The 19289-nt window shown below is 41.1% G+C and overlaps 2 protein-coding genes across 8 annotated transcripts in view; both read left to right on the top strand.

Annotated features, from left to right (window-relative positions):
* The window catches only part of DDC (dopa decarboxylase), a 66424-nt gene extending 55867 nt beyond the window's left edge, over positions 1 to 10557 (top strand). For all 5 annotated transcript variants that reach the window (XM_048939539.1, XM_048939538.1, XM_048939542.1 and 2 more), the window contains exons 13-14: positions 4745 to 4846; positions 8891 to 10557. In XM_048939539.1, the coding sequence (XP_048795496.1) occupies positions 4745 to 4846; positions 8891 to 9106 (318 nt within the window). In that variant the 3' untranslated portion in view covers positions 9107 to 10557. The remainder of the gene's footprint in view (positions 1 to 4744; positions 4847 to 8890) is intronic.
* Positions 10558 to 11899: 1342 nt separating this feature from the next.
* On the top strand, positions 11900 to 17525 carry FIGNL1 (fidgetin like 1). 3 transcript variants are annotated; one of them, XM_048940077.1, is made up of 2 exons: positions 11900 to 11959; positions 13737 to 17525. In XM_048940077.1, the coding sequence occupies exon 2, from the start codon at positions 13745 to 13747 to the stop codon at positions 15809 to 15811; it is 2067 nt and encodes a 688-aa protein (XP_048796034.1). In that variant the 5' UTR covers positions 11900 to 11959; positions 13737 to 13744; the 3' UTR covers positions 15812 to 17525. The 3 variants fall into 3 exon arrangements, with proteins under 3 accessions (XP_048796034.1, XP_048796033.1, XP_048796032.1); XM_048940076.1 differs by lacking the exon at positions 11900 to 11959 and adding an exon at positions 11986 to 12039; XM_048940075.1 differs by lacking the exon at positions 11900 to 11959 and adding an exon at positions 12046 to 12229.
* Positions 17526 to 19289: the final 1764 nt, after the last annotated feature.

Raw genomic sequence — 19289 nt, forward strand, 5'->3', positions numbered from 1 at the left:
ACGATGAAAGTGTTCCTCTGTATACAGAGGGAAAAAAGCTGAACATACATATCAAGAAAAAAATTGCATTTCATTTGCTTCCGGCTTTTGTAGAATTTCAGTAAAATAGGACTTGCAAGTTTGCAGATGTGTTGGTGAAGTTTTATCAGTAGTTGCAAAATAACAATTACGAATGTGTTTTGTATCTTACCCATTTTTCTCTCTTCTCAGGAGTTATCCTGGGCTCCAGATATATTTTGATAAATCTTGATCATGGGCAAATGAAACCAACATGATGCTGGTTCACATTTTCTAATCTACAGACAAGTTTTTAAAGAAAAAGTAAACTGGAGTTTAACTAAGCTTGTTCTCTTCACATTAACATTGCTTGTCCTAGCACTCAGCCTTGAAAAGATGCTTTCATTTAAACACACCCTAATATCTTGCAAGGGACAGTATTTATGTATTTATGTTTCCACTGCTGGCAAAGGCAATCTTTGAAGAGAATAGCCACTACTGGATCTTGTGGTACTTCTGTCTTAAGGGAAATGCTGTAGTGCCAGAATTATTTCTAAGGCTATATTTATAACAGTAGGTCATAGAGAGGCCATTCCTAGCATGAGATCTAGGCTGCAATGGCAGGAGCAAGTACTGCAACCTTCAGGTGGAGAACAGAGTCGAGCCAGGGAGTGGGAAGTTCTCTCTTTCTGATGTGCCCCAAGGAACAGGCTGTGCAAATAGAATCAGGCAGAAAATCAGCTTTCAAAGAGTTTCTTGAGGTGATATGTGGGGAAGAAGATGCATGTGCATCTCACTTGTGCAGGAGGTAGTGGGTAGGCCCTATTGTGCCTGTTCACCCCATACAGTTGCAGCTAGGACATGACTGTTCAGGTGCATGACTGGGCCTTGTTAAGAGATTGGGGACCAGGAGTTTCAATTCCTTTCTGGGTTTATATAAATCTCAGTGTGAATGGTGTGATTGCCTAGCAAAAATGACAACTCAGCTCCTCAGTCACAGAGCTAGAAAGGTTTATCCAGCATTTATAGACTTCTAGTCAGGCTTCCTTTTGCACTTTCTTCCCAGAAAACATGTAATATATTAACCTGTTGTAAAGAATAGATTTTAAAGCAGTGGCAAAGGGAGTCATTTCTGATGGATATGGGGAGAGAAAAACATGAATTTTGGTGGAAAGCTCACAGCTATTGAGATGTAAAGAAGACAAAAACAACAATAAAAGTCTGATTCCAAACACTCAGAATCAGTATAGATGTGAAACCCAAACAGTGCATTTGTAAGCAGCACATTATAAACTTCTTAACCATACATTACTCCTTTGTCCTTTTAAGTCATCTCAAATTTCTCTGAAGTCATCTGAAAAGTTAGAAATTAACATTCTTGTAGGCAATTCTTATGAACATTTCGAGTCAGATAAATCATAAATCCTTTGGAGGCCAGAAGAAATCACTTTACCACCTTCTCATCAATGATCATGAACTCTATTAAAATTGTACAACGGAGACCAAGAAACTGGCACAGCACAGAACAGCAGTGCCAGAGAGAGAACTACAGTTGGGGAGTGGCATAGTCCAAGTGGCTAAGTCCAAGTTCAGAGGACACTTTCTGCAGCATTTGGAGAGTTATAGTGAGATATGAGCTAAAGCAGGCACAGAGGTGAAATCTAGGAAGAAAACTTTCAAGGTTATGCAGATATGTGTACTTATTGTGGTGCTTCTAAGAAACTCCCTTGAAACAGAAGCTACTTTAGTTCTGGAAGGATTTGTCCTACAGTGAATTCTCAACTGAAGTATCTAAATGCTGGAGCTCACACATGTTTATATGTCCCGGACATGCCCCGGACCTGGAGGCATTCAAAGCCAGGCTGAATATGGCTCTGGGCAGCCTGGTCTAGCAGAGGGGCTGGAACTAGATGATCATTATAGTCCTTTTCAACCGAGGCCATTCAATGATAAGTACAGATCTTCTGTATGTACTGCACCATAATGTCTCACGAGTTTACTCTTCTCATCAATGATTATGTAAGGCATTTTCTCTAATCCTGATGAATCACAAGTTAGTTGCCATTTTTTTCTTATCTCACTGCAAAAAGGCAATAGTTATTTACCAGAGGTAGTGAGACACAGAAATCCCTTGCAAGCTTCAATGTTTCCATCTGCTAAATGTCACTGTGAAGAGAAGTGCCGGTGTTCAGCTCCTACATACTGACATTTTTCAATAACACAATACAATACATATAATTCCACTTTAGGAACCCATGTGATAAAGGGTTTTTCCAAATGACATTACTAGAAACAGTATGTGAGTTGGTTTGTGTACATACTTTTTTTTTTTTTTTGTCAAAATATACAAGGTAGAATACTTTTTAAAGGTTAAATGCAGCTTGAATCAACTTTAAATTAATGGTGCTAAGGGTGCAGCATGGTGATTGTGTCAAAACCATTTGGAGAGTTACAATAACCACGGATTTGTACATATTCAGCAGAAAACCGAAAAGCTCAGTTTTCAGTTCTGCAAACAAGACTTGATTTTCATAGTTTACTTGCACATCTTGAAAATCAGGAGTACTGAAACCACGTGTGTACCCCTGTGAGCTATTACCATACCCATGTCCAGAATGGGATACAGCTCTTTGAGCTGCAGAGAAGCAGATGTGAAACCTACAAGCCCTTTGAATTCTGCAGGCTTAGTAATGTTTAACTTTATTGAATTTATTTATGCTTATGTCAACAATCTTTGTAAGAGCAATTCAGGTTAAGAGCTTACAAAGGTGCAGGAGTTCAAAGGTGCAGGGTCTTGGATCACTCTGTGAAGCAGAGCTGCACAGGTGAATCTTGTTGGTCCCAGCTTTCTCTGCTTCCCCGTCCTCTAAAAATCTAATACACGTGGTGCCCCCCAGTGGCTTTCACTGTTATTGCGGTTCCTTACAGCTTGCTGTGGATAAAATTGCTTCTATATATGAATACTAAATTCATAGCATTTTGATTTGTGTTTTACTGAATAGTCCGTTTTCCCCTGATTTTTATCTCTCAAAATTCTTGAAAAATCTCTTAATGTAAAATAAAATAAAAAGGACAGAAATACCTGCTAAATACTACAGCATCTGTAGTATCCTTGTAAAAAACACTTGCAGTAAGCCAAACCTTAAATTATTCTCTTATTCAGTTATTGCCAGGCAGATTTTGATTAAATTCGCTTTGTGGTTGCACTCAGATAAACAAGCTGTGAAACTGTCATCATATTGAACAGAAATTTCTTATGATCTTGATGTCCAAGATTTGGTATATGCAGTGTAGAATTTTGCTGTGTCAAAAGCATAACTTGTCCAATGCTATAGAAAAGAGGGAAGGAGGCGACAGTAAAAGATTGTTGCAGCCTTTGTGCACGTTGCATATATGCTTCCCATGCACTTTATGCGTACAAACATGTGGATGTATATTCTGGTCAAATTTCATAGTTGTAAAAACATGCTGTTTATGTTAGCAGAAATGCCTTGGAAGGGATTGGGCATGCTGTTGTTCTTGCTCCTGATTCAAAGAGCGCTCAATCTGATTTCAGGGAGAGATGAAAGATGGATGCAATAAAAAAGCAGAGAGGAAGTGGTAACAGCAGTAGGCCTGGCTGGTTGCAAGGGGTATTGGCAGCCAGGCTGTGCACCTTGAATCACTGTTCTTATTCCATATAAACAGTGTTTTTCTATTTTAAGTAATAAACATTAGGAAAAGATGTTAGAACTGTTGTTTAATTTTGTTTTGTTTTGTTTTTGTTTTTTGTTTATAGGAAAGCCATGATAATTTTCTATGTAGATCATCTACTGCTACAGACATACATACAAATTCTAGTAGCCAGATACTTTTGTTATCTTCTTTTTTCTGTATAACGAGCATGAAGTTGATGACAGCCTGTTAGGGGGCTGAATACAGTACTGCAGGTACCTGATGTGAATGTGGGATCTTTTGTTCAAAGTGCTTTTATATTCATTTTCTGTTTGGGGGGAAGCAAAATCTGCTGTATACGCTTTCAAACTTCACTGACTGACATTAGAACTTCCTTGCTGGTTGTCAGTATGCCTGTTGGTATTTTTTGTATTTGTTTGATTTTGGGAGAGCATCAGTCTTCGTACATTTTGGAATAATAGATCTAGTTTGGTAACCGATTTAACTGTTTATCAGGCTGAGGTGTGCTGTCTGTTTCCTTTATTTTACTGTTACCACTGTTCTTTTCAATGGGACCTGAGCACCCAGGCCAGAAAGGGTGAGCAAGTTATCCCCCTCACAGTTATTCTAATGTTAAGGGAACTCTTCTAAAAAGCCCATCTGTCTCTGTCCATCTTGTTGTCCACTGGAATTGTGGTCATTTTCTCTGTATAAATCCATGCATCCTCCCCTTTCCTCTTTTCAGACTCTGCAGCCGTTTTCAACCAAAACTGAGAATGGCAGAAAATGTAGAACAGAACTCTTGCAAATATTTACTATTAATATGGCATCCCGAAAGGTATAAAACATTTCATGAAGAAGCAGACCTGTACTCCCTAAGATAAACTGAGCAACCAATATTGTTACAGCTCAGTATGGTCTCCGACAGTCATACGCGTGATATAAGTTAACATAAACAGATGGCAGTGTGTGAATATCATCACCTATTAGAAGAGGGAAATGAGAAAAGAGATTAAGGATGGAAGCAAATTTAGCAAATCATTTCTTTGAATGAATCAAATTTATACAATAGAGACACTCTTTTTCTTCTCAGCATGTCAGGCTGTCGCACCAGTTTGAACATTTAGTCCTTCAGGATGAGAGATTTGAGATCTGTGCTGAAGTTGTCTTGGGACTAGTCTGCTTTCGACTGAAGGTAAGGCAGCTGAGACTTATTACTTCTATCATGTTTTATAGCACTGCAATCACCTGCAGTAGAATACAGTCTTTGTAGTTAATACAGTTAACTATTTTTTAAGAAAAGCAGGGAGAACTCATGTGGATCATAGTGGATTAAAGAAAGAAGCCTAAGACATTTTTCTTAAAATTAAAATCAAACGCTTGCAGGAAATTTAAGCATAATAGAGTATGGAAATCTGTAGTCAAGGCAAACAATTAGTCTTAGTCTGCCCAGTCATACCAAATAGCTGTTGTATTCTGTGCTTGATGGACTTTGAATTAGGTGGTAGTTTTAATATATTTCCCAAGGCATTTATTTATTATGTGTCTGTGTGTGCATTAAATGCTTCTTATTTATTTTATATGTGTGTATATTTAATAATTTTATATATATGTATAACATCTGTCATGTATGAAGACAGAGTAATAAAGTTTTGTTGTTGTTGTTGTTCTTTAAAGAAAGCATCAAACATTAAAAGGAGATCAGTGTCTTGTTTTTGATATGGAACTTGTTTAATAAAGGAGCTTGCAGCTAAAGCTGCTGTGAAGGGCTTATTGTGACCCTGAATCTGAACACCAAACAATAAGAAAAATGCCACTGGTGTTTTCTGTTTCATGTGTTTGTTTAGTTTAGGTCTCCAAATGAGCTTTTGGCTTTTCTGAAAGCCCAGAAGCACATCTTGGCATCTTCTAGGTAGTGTGTTATTACCCCTTTTCTCAAATTCTTTTCTCAGTCATTCAGTTGCCCTAGTTACTACCGTTTAATGGTTTCTGTAACAGTATCTGTAACAGTAAGGTGATGGTAAAACAGGAAATGTAATAGGAAAATGGTTTCATTTGAATTTATGGTGTTTAAAAGTAAAAAAAAGATCTGCTAATAGGGGATCAGACATACTAAAAATGCAGGGTTGTTCCAATAAATGGAAATGTGAATCTATTTTCTTTCATAATGAGAACTTTTCAAAATTGTTGAGGAGTAGGTCCTGTGGCACTTACTGCTCAGTTACAAGAGGCGGTTGGAGTCTGCTCTCTGACTTGGTCAAGGAATCTCCAGTTTTGCAGATTCAGAATCAGCTGCAAGTGCTCTTTGTTTAATTTAAAGAAACAGTTGGTCCTGGTGAAACAGAGCTTAGCCACACAGGAATTGTCATTTATGATCAGATCAGTTCATCCATATCTGGTCTCCTATCCTTGGTGCTCCACAGGAAGAAAACAGGTCCACAAGGAAAGACAATTAAACAAGTGAAGATAAATACTGGATATCTAGCTAATAAACTTTCAGGCAAGTTGTAGAACAAAGGCATGGTTCTTCTGAAATCTAATGCTGAAAGAGCATTAAGTCTTCCCTGTACAAAAAGAAACAAACACCCCAAACCTAATCTATGTGTGATTTTTATATAGTTAGAGTAATGCTGAGGGACAGGAAACTTGAACTGTAATGCTGCACAGTTGTAAAATAACAGCAATATTTTTCCTTCCTTTGTTCTTGATAAATGCTTTTTTTTTCTTAGCTTTTTTTTTTTCTTTCTCCATGCTGGAGAGAGATGTAGTAATGATCTATGACTTTCATATTATAACTGTTTCATCAAATGTCAGAGAAGAAATCCAAGTATCATGCCAAAGGGTTAATTTTTGGCCTTCTTATCATGTCTGTAGATGAATACAAGCCAAGCTAATCATTTCTCCAAGGGAGTGAGAACACTGGCTTATTAAAACTGACAGACTCGATCAGAGCTGGCTTCTTTCTTCTCAAAGCTCTGGGAGATGATTTGTCACTGCTAACTTCAATTTGATGTGACATCTAAGTGTCACAGCAGTCCCTGGGTGCAGCTGTGAGAGTAGAACAGAAGAAAGATACAGAAACCTTTCTCCTTCTTCCTCTTACCCCTGCCAAGGGCATTAGCATCATATTACCACTTGTATTGCTTGAAAGTTAGCACTGGGCATTTCTTACTATAAGCAAAGATCATCATTTTAATGATGGATTACCTTAAATAAGAAAGCAGGAAATCATTGTCACCAGTGATTGTCCCATGGTAGGCGGGGGGAGAACGCAGGGACATGCAAAATGTTGATGTTGGTCCATCTCTTAGAGAGGAATGTTCATGATACTCTAAGAAAAGTTGTGTGAATAGCTCCTAAAAACCTAAGTCACAAATTTCAGGCTCTCACCCACATTCCCTAACAGCTCATGCTAAGTCAAAACAAGGCTTTGACTTGGGTTCAGTTCCAACTGTAATATGATCCAACAGCACCCAAAGAATTGATTCGTCTTTACTGCCATGGGAAGCCATATCTCTCTTACGCTTTGTTTTCTTTTGGAGAAGGCTAAGAAGGGCAAGTCACAGTGGTGTAGATTTGAGATAACATTTTCTAATGGAAATATTTTCAAGAAGAATATGGCTGCTACAGTGAAAAAAAAAAAACCTGTACTCTTTTGCTTGTTGTAGATGAATTTGTTGTTTTGTAGCTCTAATACTGCAATGGACAATAAGAGATCACTGAAACTCCCAGCATCTCTTGCAATTCTGTGTCACCAGCAGTGTAATGGAAAGAGCAATGGCAGCACAATAGTTAAGATATTTCTCCAAAGAGTAAAATTATAGTGCTAGAGATCAACACAGTATATCTTACATTGTTGTGGCAAGCTGCCAGCAAATCTGAAGGCATCAGGCTGTTGATATAAAAAATTAGACATATGGGTTCCTTTTACTTAGGTAATAAAGACTGTCAAGAATATGCAGTTATCATTTCAACCTGCATTGCTAAATCAGAGCCAAAATCCTAAGACACTGCTGTCATTGTTTTCATTTAGAACAATTTACTGCTGTTTCGGAAAATCTGATCACATCTCTTGCTTTATTCTTAACTGCTGATGAAGATAACTAAGAAAACCATTAATTAACATCAGCTGAACCTGTAAAAGAATCAATGCTTTTCTGTGCAGTCCTGTTTCTTTTGGGAGTTGGTAGTAGAAGCGTACAGCTGCTCTAAAGGAAATCCTCACATTCAGTAGTTGAGTACAAGAAGAAATAAATACAACAGAAGGAGATAAAATTCAAAACTGCATGCATGTAGAGTCCCTCTGACCTTCTACAAGTTATTTAGCACCTATACCTTTGTGTCCCTGAATTCATAAGAAGAATGGTTGCTGCCAGTGGAAAGAGGGCTAGTTTACTGCATTTCTAAATTCAAGTAGAAAACGCTGGAATTCTGAGAAGGACACTTCCTATAGAACCTTAAGTGAATACTTCTTTTGTGGTGCTTTCTAATAGGGCAACCCAAATTTTGATTCCTTAATTTTACTTACGCCAGAGATACATTACCTTAATTATAACTTAACTAAGAATAAAATTTTCATCTTTATAGTCCAAAGACTCTAAAGGCAACCATGCTAAAGTGAAGACTGGAAGATTTGTTTTACAAATATTGGTAGAGTTCATTGCAAAACTGCCTTGCATTTTTATTTAAGTTCTTTACTATGAGAGTGGTGAGGTGCTGGAACGGGCTGCCCAGAGAGGCTGTGGATCCCCCGTCCCTGGAGGTGTCCAAGGCCAGGTTGGATGTGGCCCTGGGCAGCCTGGTGGAGGTTGGTGCCCTGCATGTGGCAGAGGGGTTGGAGATTCATGATCCTTGAGGTCCCTTCCAACCCAAGCCATTCTATGACTCTGTGATTCTATGAATTAGATCTAAGAAAATTGTAATGAAATGGATACAATAATCGATGATTTTAAATGAAGCTACCTAGCTTATGACCTTGGGTCACGAGAAAGTAGCCAGCTATTGCAAATGCCATAGAGTGAAAACAGCTTCTAAACCACAGTTAATTTATAAATCTCTTTGCGGCTGAAAAATGATCTCTAGAGCCATCAACTTCTTGTATAATCCTTTGATGGCAAAGCATTTACAGATGAGAAAGTGGCTAGATGTTACTGGAGACAGGCTTGGCTGCTTGGTGGAATTTACATATTCCAGATTTCTGAAATTCATTACCTTATCTGTTGAATTACAATGATTTCAGGGCTCAAATGAACTAAATAAGGCACTTCTTAAAAGCATAAATGAGGCCAAGAAGATTCATCTGGTCCCATGCCACCTGCGAGAGAAGTTTGTGCTACGCTTTGCTATTTGCTCCCGCACAGTGGAATCCACCCACGTCAAGTTTGCCTGGCAGCACATCTCACAGCTGGCGACCGAGCTCCTGAAAACATGGGAACAAAACCACCAGCAGCAGTAACAGTGGTGAGGTAGCAGCAGGGAGGAGGTAATTAGCTGGCTTTCTTTGTGTTGCCAAGTTTAATTTTAGGGGCAGGTGGGAAAGTCGAGTTATGAGGGGAAAAAAATCAAAAGCTGTTGCTACATAGCCCAGCTGCAGTAGCAAAATCCTTGCCAACAAGTTGTGTTCTAACCTTAGTGATTCATTCTCTGCACTGCATTTTCATCTTGCCTTTTTCCAGAAGGGACATATCCATGGCATCTCAAGCTGTCATTTCTTTCCTGTTAGTTATCAAGAGCATTCATTGATCCCAGCAATGGAAACAGAGGGTTAGTATTCCCTCTATTCTTGACATTAAGCCCCCAGCACAAAAACTCTTCTCCAGAGATAAAAATGTAAAGTGTCATCACCAAATAATTTGACATCATAGTGACTTCAGAAAAAAACAGGTTGTAGGAAGCTCAGTCACCTGGTTATAACACTGTTTGGGTCCTATTCTAAGCAGGCAAGCACAGATGTAATGAGCTGGGTCACTAACATGCTATGACACACGTGCTGCTGTATTTTTTGCAAATGAAGTTAGAACTTCAAGACTCCTTTCATTATACAGTCAAACTGAGGGAGTGAATGCTTGCTGCCCTTACGGCAGGTTCTCTCTCCTTAGAAGTTTCCTTCTAAGACAGTGATTTTGTCAAATCTCAGCAAATTGTTTATGCTGCTTATTGGTTTTCACTTCAGTCATCCATATTGATGCTCCGTCTTCAGAGTTGGGCCAAAATCCATGTGCTACCTGATGTTCTATATTTTCAACTCAGTTATTATAAGCAGTAACTAGTTGAAAATAATCTGTAAGCTATGTTGTGTGAAATAGAGTTGTGACATCTTTTGATGGCTACCACTCCGCTTGTTTCATTGTTTGATGAAGAAATATATGTCAAAATAAAACGTGTACCAGGAACAGCTGGCATGGCATGCAGACTGCTGCTGGCCACATTTTGTCTCTGTGACATCCCAAAGGAGAACCAGACTGGACACGAGGAAGAATGTATTTACTATGAAGGAGATTGAATACTGGAACAGGCTTCTTAGAGAGGTGGCTGATGCCCTGTGCCTGTCAGTGTTCAGTGGCATTTGCACTCAGTAACATGCTTTAATTTTTGGTGTCCCCTTAAGTGATCAGACTGTTGGCCTATTACATGATCTCTGAAAGTCCCTTCCACCTGGCCTATTCTAATTCTAATACCCACAGAACTGCATTTCCTCACAGCCAGCACAATACAGAAATCTGAATTTCACAGTTCTTGTTTTTGTTTTCTTCTGAAATCTGGGGATGACTTGAAGCTGCAGTCAATGAAGGCTTTTTTAGCAGTCAGTCTCCCACTGCCTCTTCCCCCCATGTGCTTTGCAGAACATTAATGTTAAGTTGTGTTAAGAACATTGATGTTAAATCATCTCAGAAAAAAAAAAAATAATCTGGGCTATGTAATCAACTCAAGAACAAAATTGTTAAAAATAATGTTTTTGAAAGAAGGACCTTTCTGCTGTTTCTGTTCTGTAGCTTTGCAATATATTTGTAAGTGAAATGACTTTTGGTGGGAGAAACACTGTATCTATGAATAGTTAATATGTGAACCTTTATCTCTGCGCCTTGTGTTCAAAAGCTAATGCAGTCTGTTCTGATTGATGCTGTTAAAGATAATTACAAAATCTCAGCAAAGCACTTTAGTAGAATACCCACCTCTCAAAGGATGCTGTGCAGCTACTGGAGAAGAAGGGGAAAACATAACTTTTCAGTAACCATGTAGATTCTTTAACAACAACAACAAAAAAAGAGTGGAAGGCTACAACACTTACACTCTTCATCATGGCAGGTTATGTTTTATTACTGATGGTGAGATACTGAAAATATGTAGCTATGAAAGGTGTTGCTAATATGCTTAACATGAGGGGTAGTGGCTGTAAGTTGCCCAGGGAGGTGGTGGAGTCCTTGGAGTGTTCAGTAAATGAGTGGACGTGGCACTGAGGGACACGGTCAGTGGGCATGGTGGGATGGGCAGATGGTCGGACTGGATGATCTTAGGGGTCTTTTCCAACCACAATGATTCCATGATTCTATGTGAAACCCTACCCCAGACTGCACTGAAATTGGTACGTCTAGTTTTCTCTTGCTTCTGTGTGTCAGATTATGCCTGTGGTTGGTTGTCACTGTTATCACTGTGTCTGTCACATAAGCAGAGGGTGGTGGTATGTAAGTGACATCTGTGGAGACCCTGTAACCCGACTGGAAAAGTCATCTTGTGTTTGGTGTTTTTTTTTTGTGAGCCGTGCGGTTCCTTTAAATCTCTGTCCGAAGTCTGTCAAACTGACATGTTGGTTTTATGAGCAGCACTAATAAAGGAAAAGAAAACCATGGCTGTTGTCTGTCTCTGCTGTTAAGCCCAACCTTTCCCGTTTTGCCCACATCCACTGTAAGGGGTACCATCTCCTCAGATCACTGTGGCATTCCAACTTCACCACCAGTGATTTTTAACCTGTTCTCTGAACCAACTACGGGGCATCCAGGAGCTCCTGCGGGACGTTTCCTTTTTAGCAGTGTCCTTCTGAAGAGCTCGCTGTCACACCACACCACAGCCCAGTCCATCTGGCACCAGCCGCCACAGCGCCGCGGAAGGCGTTACCGCGAGGCGCGCAGCCCGCGCCCATTGGTGGGCGCCCGCCGCAGCCGCAGCCAATAGGGAGCGGGAAGGCCCGCGCGCCCGCCTCCTGGCCGCCTCTAAGCTCGAGCCGATGACGTTGTCGCAGCGAACCTTCCCCCTTCCCCCCCGCCCTAACCTTCCGATTGGTTGCGTCTGCCACAACGCTGCTATCCGATTGGTAGGGCGGGACGTGGGGGGCGGGGTCTGAGGCAGAGCGCGCGCGGGATCTACAGGGGCGGTTGTAGGCCGCCGCGGCCGGTGGGTGCTCGTGGTGCGGGCTGGGTGCGTGGATGTATCGTGGTGCGCTGTGCTCCGTCCTCTGGAGCGATTGGTGACCGTTAGGCCTCCTCGCCTCAGGAGTGAGGAGCACATTTCGGGGCGTCCCTTCGGCCAGGGATGGAGAAGCGAGTCCTGGCTGGGCGGGCTTGGCCTGCTGGGAGCGGTGCCGGTGAGGGACTGCCCCTGCCCTGGGTTGCGGGCGGGACGGGTCCTGGAGCCTTCCTGGAGCGGGGCGGCACGGCACGGCACGGCACGGCGGTTGGCGTGCAGCCTGCTGGAGTGGTGCCCGCTGGCGGCCCGGCGCGTGTGTTGGCTGCTGTCGTGTGTTGGTTTCCCTAAACAGCCCTACGAAGTTGGGCTGAAAACCACATCGCGTTGTGCTCACTGTGGTGCTTCGGTGATGCAGTCGCTGGGCAAAGTGTTTTATTTTTAAGTAAAAAGAGTGGGACGTCTCCCCATCCCCAGTGTTTCTTGGCAGCCTTGTATTCTGCACGCTTTGTTATTAATCTGCATTTGTGTGCTGCTTCTACCAGTGTGAATCTGTGCTTGAATCTGCAGCTGGATGCAGAGGCTTGTATTCTGTTTGCTGAGAGAGATAACATACCGACCTCCACCTTAACAGTTTTTGTTTGTTTTCTTTTCTCGTTGGAAAAACCCCGTGCACATTGAGATGAACAGACAGATGTTAGAATTTAATGTATTTCAGCCATGTTGAGGAAGTGCTCTATGGACAGATCAGAATATGAGAATTGCCTATCAGAACAGTGTAAACCCTGCAGAAGCAGCAGTAGACTTCTCTAATTTTGCTTTTGCTTCTTCATCAACTACTGAGTCCTGGCCCTTATCAGAGATATTTCTGCATGTGACCACAGAGAGACTACTGTGAAATCACATCAAAAACATGGTCTGATCTTTTCAAAGCTAGTAAAATGCCCCTTCTGAGCCAAGACTCATCTTTCTTATTTTTTGAACTTAACAGCAGCAGAAGGAATTTAAATTATGAAGTATGAAATTGAAAAGTGAATATTGCTGTAAGCAGACAAGGCCTTTCTCAGGAATATAAACCTGAGGGGGGGATTTAGTATGTTCTAAATGGAATAAGTAGTTACAAACATTTGCTACAAATCTATTTAATCAAGCCTATTCATTGCAATTTTTCCTCCCCTCACAGTTTGCGAATAGTTTTACTCAATAACTTTGTTGTTCCTGTTTTATTGCCATCACTGTCATCTTTTTAACAATGACCTGTACTCAGACCTCCTCTGCACTGTGCACTGTCTTGTCAAATAGAAGCAAAAGCATTGCTGATTTCATTTAACAAAGTTGGTTTTTGCTTGGCCATCTGTTAGCATTCTTTGCAGTCTAGTTACTTCCCCAGGAGGCTACAGGTTAAAAGCAAACTTTTCCTCTCTTTTTTCTTTTTTCTCCTTTTTTTTTTTATTCTTCTTTTCTTTCTTTGAACAAGGAAGAAGAGGAGCAGTGTAAGTGGCTTTTCCTACAGTGCTGCTTCCTTTTTGTAGAGTGGCCATTCTGGCTAAGCAACTTATAAGTTCTGCTGCACTCAATTAAAAATGATGTGTGTTTTCATTTATTTGCAATTCAAAAAGGGGCAAGCAGCCAAGTAAGCAGCTGTGAAACATTTTTTGTAACAACAGGTATTTTTATGTCTGTTTCAGTGTCAGTGATGGAGGCCCCGATGCATGGCACCGTGCACCTGAGCGACTGGCAGAAAAGTTACTTTGCTATTGCCTCTGGCACCTGCACACCCGGACAGAAGGCTGATGAGTACCGTGCCAAAATTCTGCGTATTCAGTATGCATGGGCAAACTCTGAGATCTCTCAGGTCTGTGCTGCCAACCTCTTTAAAAAATACGCAGAGAAATACTCTGCAATTATTGACTCTGACAACATAGAGACTGGCTTGAATAACTATGCTGAAAACATTTTGACTTTGGCAAAGTGTCAACAAAATGACAGTGACAAGTGGCAATCTGCCTTGACAACAGAGAATGTATTTGGTTTGAAGTGTGTGCAGGAGAGGATGCAGGCTGGCAAAAATGTCCAGAGCTCTCAGATGGCACCAGCAGATGCCCTTGTACTAGCTGATAAAGGGGTCAGTGCCTCTGCTGCTCCAGGCCTTCCCAGGCTCAGTGCCTTCAGCAGCACCGGTGAGGGTGAACGCTGTGCTAGCTCATCAAAAAGTACAGGTCGGGGCCCACATCTCCTTGAGCATCCCTTGTCTTCAAAGTCTCTCCAAAGCAGTGTGCCTCCTGTGACCAAAACTTCAGATATACTTCCTGTGTCTTCTGCCTCCTTAAGTGAACAGATTCATACGGGGTTCCAGGCGGCACCGCTGTTTGGAAATAAAGAAATGACAAGTGGTCCTTCTCTGAAAATTCCAGGTAACTGTAGTGATGGACAAAATTTGTCTCTTCCCAATCAGTCAGCTGTACAAGCATGGTCTGGGAAAAGAAAAGCATTTTATGGCTTGACTGATAAAGGCAGCACTTCCACTTCTAGTCTTGCTCCATGCCAGGCTTCCAGTACTATGGAAGCCAACAGTTTTTCCGGGAATAGAAATGGAATTGAAGAGAGTGGTGTTCCTGGTTTTAGAACTGCCAAAGAACAGCTGTGGGTGGATCAGCAAAAGAAACCTCAGAGTCTACAACAGCGTGCACCAGTCTCAACATATGGAGGTGTAAAAAAGTCACTGGGTGCTGGTAGATCTCGGGGTCCATTTAGCAAGTTTGTTCCTCCAGTCCCAAAACAGGATGGAAATGAAAACGGAGGAATGCAGTGTAAGCCTCATGCCAGAGGGCCAGCGGATCCTTTACTTCCTGTAGATGAACGACTGAAAAGTATAGAACCAAAAATGGTGGAACTCATTATGCATGAGATCATGGACCATGGGCCTCCTGTGAACTGGGATGACATTGCTGGAGTTGAATTTGCTAAAGCGACAATAAAAGAAATTGTAGTCTGGCCTATGCTGAGGCCAGACATCTTTACTGGGTTACGTGGTCCTCCTAAAGGAATTCTTCTCTTTGGCCCCCCTGGAACTGGGAAAACTCTCATAGGCAAGTGCATTGCTTGCCAGTCTGGAGCTACTTTTTTTAGCATCAGTGCCTCTTCTCTGACTTCCAAATGGGTAGGTGAGGGGGAAAAGATGGTCCGTGCACTGTTTGCTGTGGCACGATGTCAACAGCCAGCAGTGATTTTCATTGATGAGATTGATTCTCTGTTGTCTCAGCGTGGGGATGGGGAGCATGAGTCTTCAAGGAGAATAAAAACTGAGTTTCTGGTCCAGTTAGATGGGGCAACAACCTCCTCTGAAGATCGTATTCTGGTGGTTGGTGCAACGAATCGGCCCCAGGAAATTGATGAGGCTGCCCGAAGGAGACTTGTGAAGAGACTCTACATTCCTCTTCCAGAAGCTTCAGCTAGAAAGCAGATTGTTACTCGTCTGATGTCAAAGGAGCACAGCTGTCTCAGTGAAGAGGAAATCGAGCTTATAGTTAAGCAATCAGATGGGTTTTCTGGGGCAGACATGACACAGCTGTGTCGTGAAGCTTCTCTGGGCCCTATCCGCAGTCTTCAGTCCATGGATATCACAACCATCATGCCAGAGCAAGTACGACCCATTGCTTTTGTTGACTTTGAGAGTGCCTTTGGAACCGTGCGGCCTAGCGTGTCCTCGAAGGACCTGGAGCTGTATGAAACCTGGAACCGGACATTTGGCTGTGGCAGATAGTTGCATTGTAACTTTTGCAGAAACAGTTCTTTAGCACTGTTATGTATTAAACCTGTGATCATTTAGTGTATCCATGCTGCTTTTTGTTTTTATCTGTCTTTGTAATAAACACTCTAAATTTACGCAGCCAGATGTCCAGGTGTTGGCATGAGGTGTAGCTCATTGAAAAAACTGAGGAATTACAGAGAGCTGCTGTGAAGGATGGATGGATGAGTTTCACTGATGTTAAGGGGAAGATGATATCAGAACTAAATAATTTGGTTAGGGGTGTAGCAAAGCTGGAGCTAATGGGGAAACTCGGGGGCACAATGAGTTGGAAGGGAGACAGGAACACAGGAAGGAAAGAATCATGGTGGATGAGGAAAGAAACTCATGGAAAAATAGAAGGGGGGAGGAAAGAGAACAGTGTCGTGTAAATAGTGGTGTTGTTTGACTGAGACCTGCCTACATCACTGTAGCCTATTCCCAGGTTGTTATTAAACTCTCTTTCTGATTGCTTTTCTGTTTGACTTTGTTTTCTATTCTGTGTCTGTGTGCATGCCATGCCTCATCTGGAGGGCACCAACAACTGTAGAAGAGGCCAAGAGTCATAGGGGGCTGTAGGCTCCCAGGGCCAGCCATGGACTTTCCATTGTGTAGGGGTAGGGTGATGTGATTCCTCATGTCTGCACAAACTTCTCTAGAAAAAATTACTAGCAATCTTCAGGTTGGACTGCAAATGGAAATTGCAAATGCAAATGGGAGGAAAGTAGCATCTGGAATGAACCAAAGTATGGCCTTTTGGCAGAGAAGTTGCCTCCATCCCTGCAAGCATTCAAGGCTAGGCTGGATGTGGCTCTGGGCAGGCTCTGGGCAGCCTGGTCTAGTGGTTGGTGATCCTGCTCATAGCAGGGGGTTGACACTAGATGATCATTGTGATCCTTTTCAATTTAGGCTATTCTGTGATTCTATGAAGAGGAGGCTCAGAGTTTTGCTATGACTATTGCATGAACTTAGATCCTATGGCAATGCTTGAAGGACCTGTGAACATGGTGCTCTTGTGAAGTGAGGGAGTGAGGAGGCCTGGGTGTACTGCTGGTGAGGTTCAATCCTGTTCATGTGGAGACAAGAAATGAAATAGGGCTGTCTGTAGTGCTGTTTATGCTGTTAGATAGGAAGAAGAAACGCTGTGTCCCAAAGTCAACTACTTAAAATGTTTTCTAATAACTGTGGTAAAATTACTAACTAGGTTCTATTTTGTATTCTTACCTAAGGGCTTGAAGAAAGGCTCTGCCATTTTGTTCAAATAATCCATCCTTGCCCACTGGCTGGATAGAGTTGAACTGAAAATATGTGAAATGCTTTCATTTTTGTAGGGCTGACTACAGTGGTATCTGGGGTTTATTTTCACTTTCTCTGAAGCATTTCTCCTTCTATTAGGAAAAAGCTGATCTTAAAAGCTAGTCATAAGATTTTTCTAAAGTGGGATAAATTATTGATGCTGTTTAGCTAACATTTTTTAAAGCCATTTGGGAACTGCAGAAAGCTATGAGACTAGCGAAGCTTAATTTTGGAATAATTTGGAAAGTTTAGCATTTCTTTTTGTTTAATCACAATAAGCCCTAACAATCAGTTCTAGTTTGTGTCTTCAGAAGCATGGGCTGTGTGAGGAATGGTTTTGCAGAGACATAAAAATTCAGGTATGCGAATTTATCTTAATTTTTGAAATAGTGGAAGTAGATTTGGTTATAAAAATAAACAATTTGTGTCACTTTAGGCTCATATAGCTCATGTTGGGGAGCAATAAATGTGCTTTAGGGAATATGTCTGCTGTCTGCAAAGATCTTAAACCCCAGTGAAAATATGTTCTTTAATATCTGAGTAAAAACCCCAGAGAATTTTAACTGTTTTAGTAAATCTCAAGAGTTGTTCAAGAGTAATAAAAACTTCATCATCTTACGTAATTGCCATCTTTATGCTGAAAACTTCTTTTTTAATAGAGGGCTTTACTGGAAAGACAAGTGAGAATGCATGTGACGATAGACAGTAAAGTGCCTCCTAAGATGGCAAGGACTGGGAAAGAATTGCGATGCTGCTGCATTTATTTCTGCAAAAGAGAACTTGTGAAAGAGAGAAAAGATGGAACCGCAGCACCAGATAGCAGCATTCGTCCTCCAGCTGCTTATGCTGTTTATTACTCTGTAGTCCTGAACAACATGAGCGTGCTTTGTTCGTGTCATGACCATGAAGTTCATGTAGAAGAAAAGAAACTTTCTTTTTTCTTCTTTTCTTTGTACTGATGCAACTATATGGCAGTCTCTTCAGCCATCTAGCAATATTCAGGCTTTGCTGCGGGATTCAAGTCAGCAGGACTTCAATATTAGCCCAATATGTATTTCATAACCCACTATAACAGTGCCACCCAAAATTTGATTCCCTTGTAGCATAATTTCACAAAAATAGAGAAAATTGCACAAAAGTGGGGCATGATTGCAATTTAAGGGAAATGGTGCAGATAAATCCATTTTAATGGACCTGTTTATTGTATACAGAAACTTATGTACTTCATTATTTATTCTTTTTGGCTGGCTGAACTTAGAAATGCAGGACTCTCCTTTGGTTTTGTGGGTCAGCAACGTTTGTTGCACAATCTCTTAGTTTCTCGTAAATAAAGGTAAATCATTTCAGTCCTGGAAAGGTGAGCTCTTTTTAATAATCATTGCAATCCACACTCTTTTCACCCTGTCAGTGCATCTTGTATAGCTAAATTGTCTTGGAGCATTTTGAAATCTGTAGATGAATGTACATTTATAGAAAACTGTGCCAACACAAGTAGGGAAAAAGCTGATGAAGCAGCAATGATTGTCATTTACTAATGGCACGTGGATGAAAAACAGACTGGCCTCTAAGTGCGTTGGTAAGATTGTCCAGTTGAAATAATGCAATTTTTGTTTTTCTATTAGACATTACTACTCCCAAACCAGCAGGTAACTGGAAAAAAAATAAAAATAAAAATAAAGACACAAAACAAACATCAGCAACAAAAGCATCAAATGAACAAGCAAAAAAAAAAAATTCCTATAAAAGTTATAATTTTTTTGGAAAGAGCAGATTGGTCATGGTGAGCACTTGTGTTTACTAAGAAGATGCTGAGAACTGCTATTACACAAAGAATGCCTTGCACTTGTCTTCAAGCTCATTAGCACACTTTCCTTTTATATTTAAATGATAGCTCAGGTTTGGGATGCTTTTGAAAGAAGTCTTAGGAGCAGTTCCTTTAACTACAGAGATACTGGTGGGGTAGCTTTGCTAACAGCCACATGACCACACATCTGCTTGCTTGTTCCCCTGCCTATGGAATAGAGCAGAAAAGAGAGGTAGTGGGTTCAGATAATGACAGATGGCTTATCAGTTAGTGTTGTGAGCAAAACTGATTAAATCTAAGGAAAATAAGTTTATTGTCAGAAGAGATTTGGGTAGTGAAAAACAAAGGCGAACG

Source organism: Lagopus muta, chromosome 3 (assembly GCF_023343835.1).
Source record: "Lagopus muta isolate bLagMut1 chromosome 3, bLagMut1 primary, whole genome shotgun sequence".
Lineage (NCBI taxonomy): Eukaryota > Metazoa > Chordata > Aves > Galliformes > Phasianidae > Lagopus > Lagopus muta.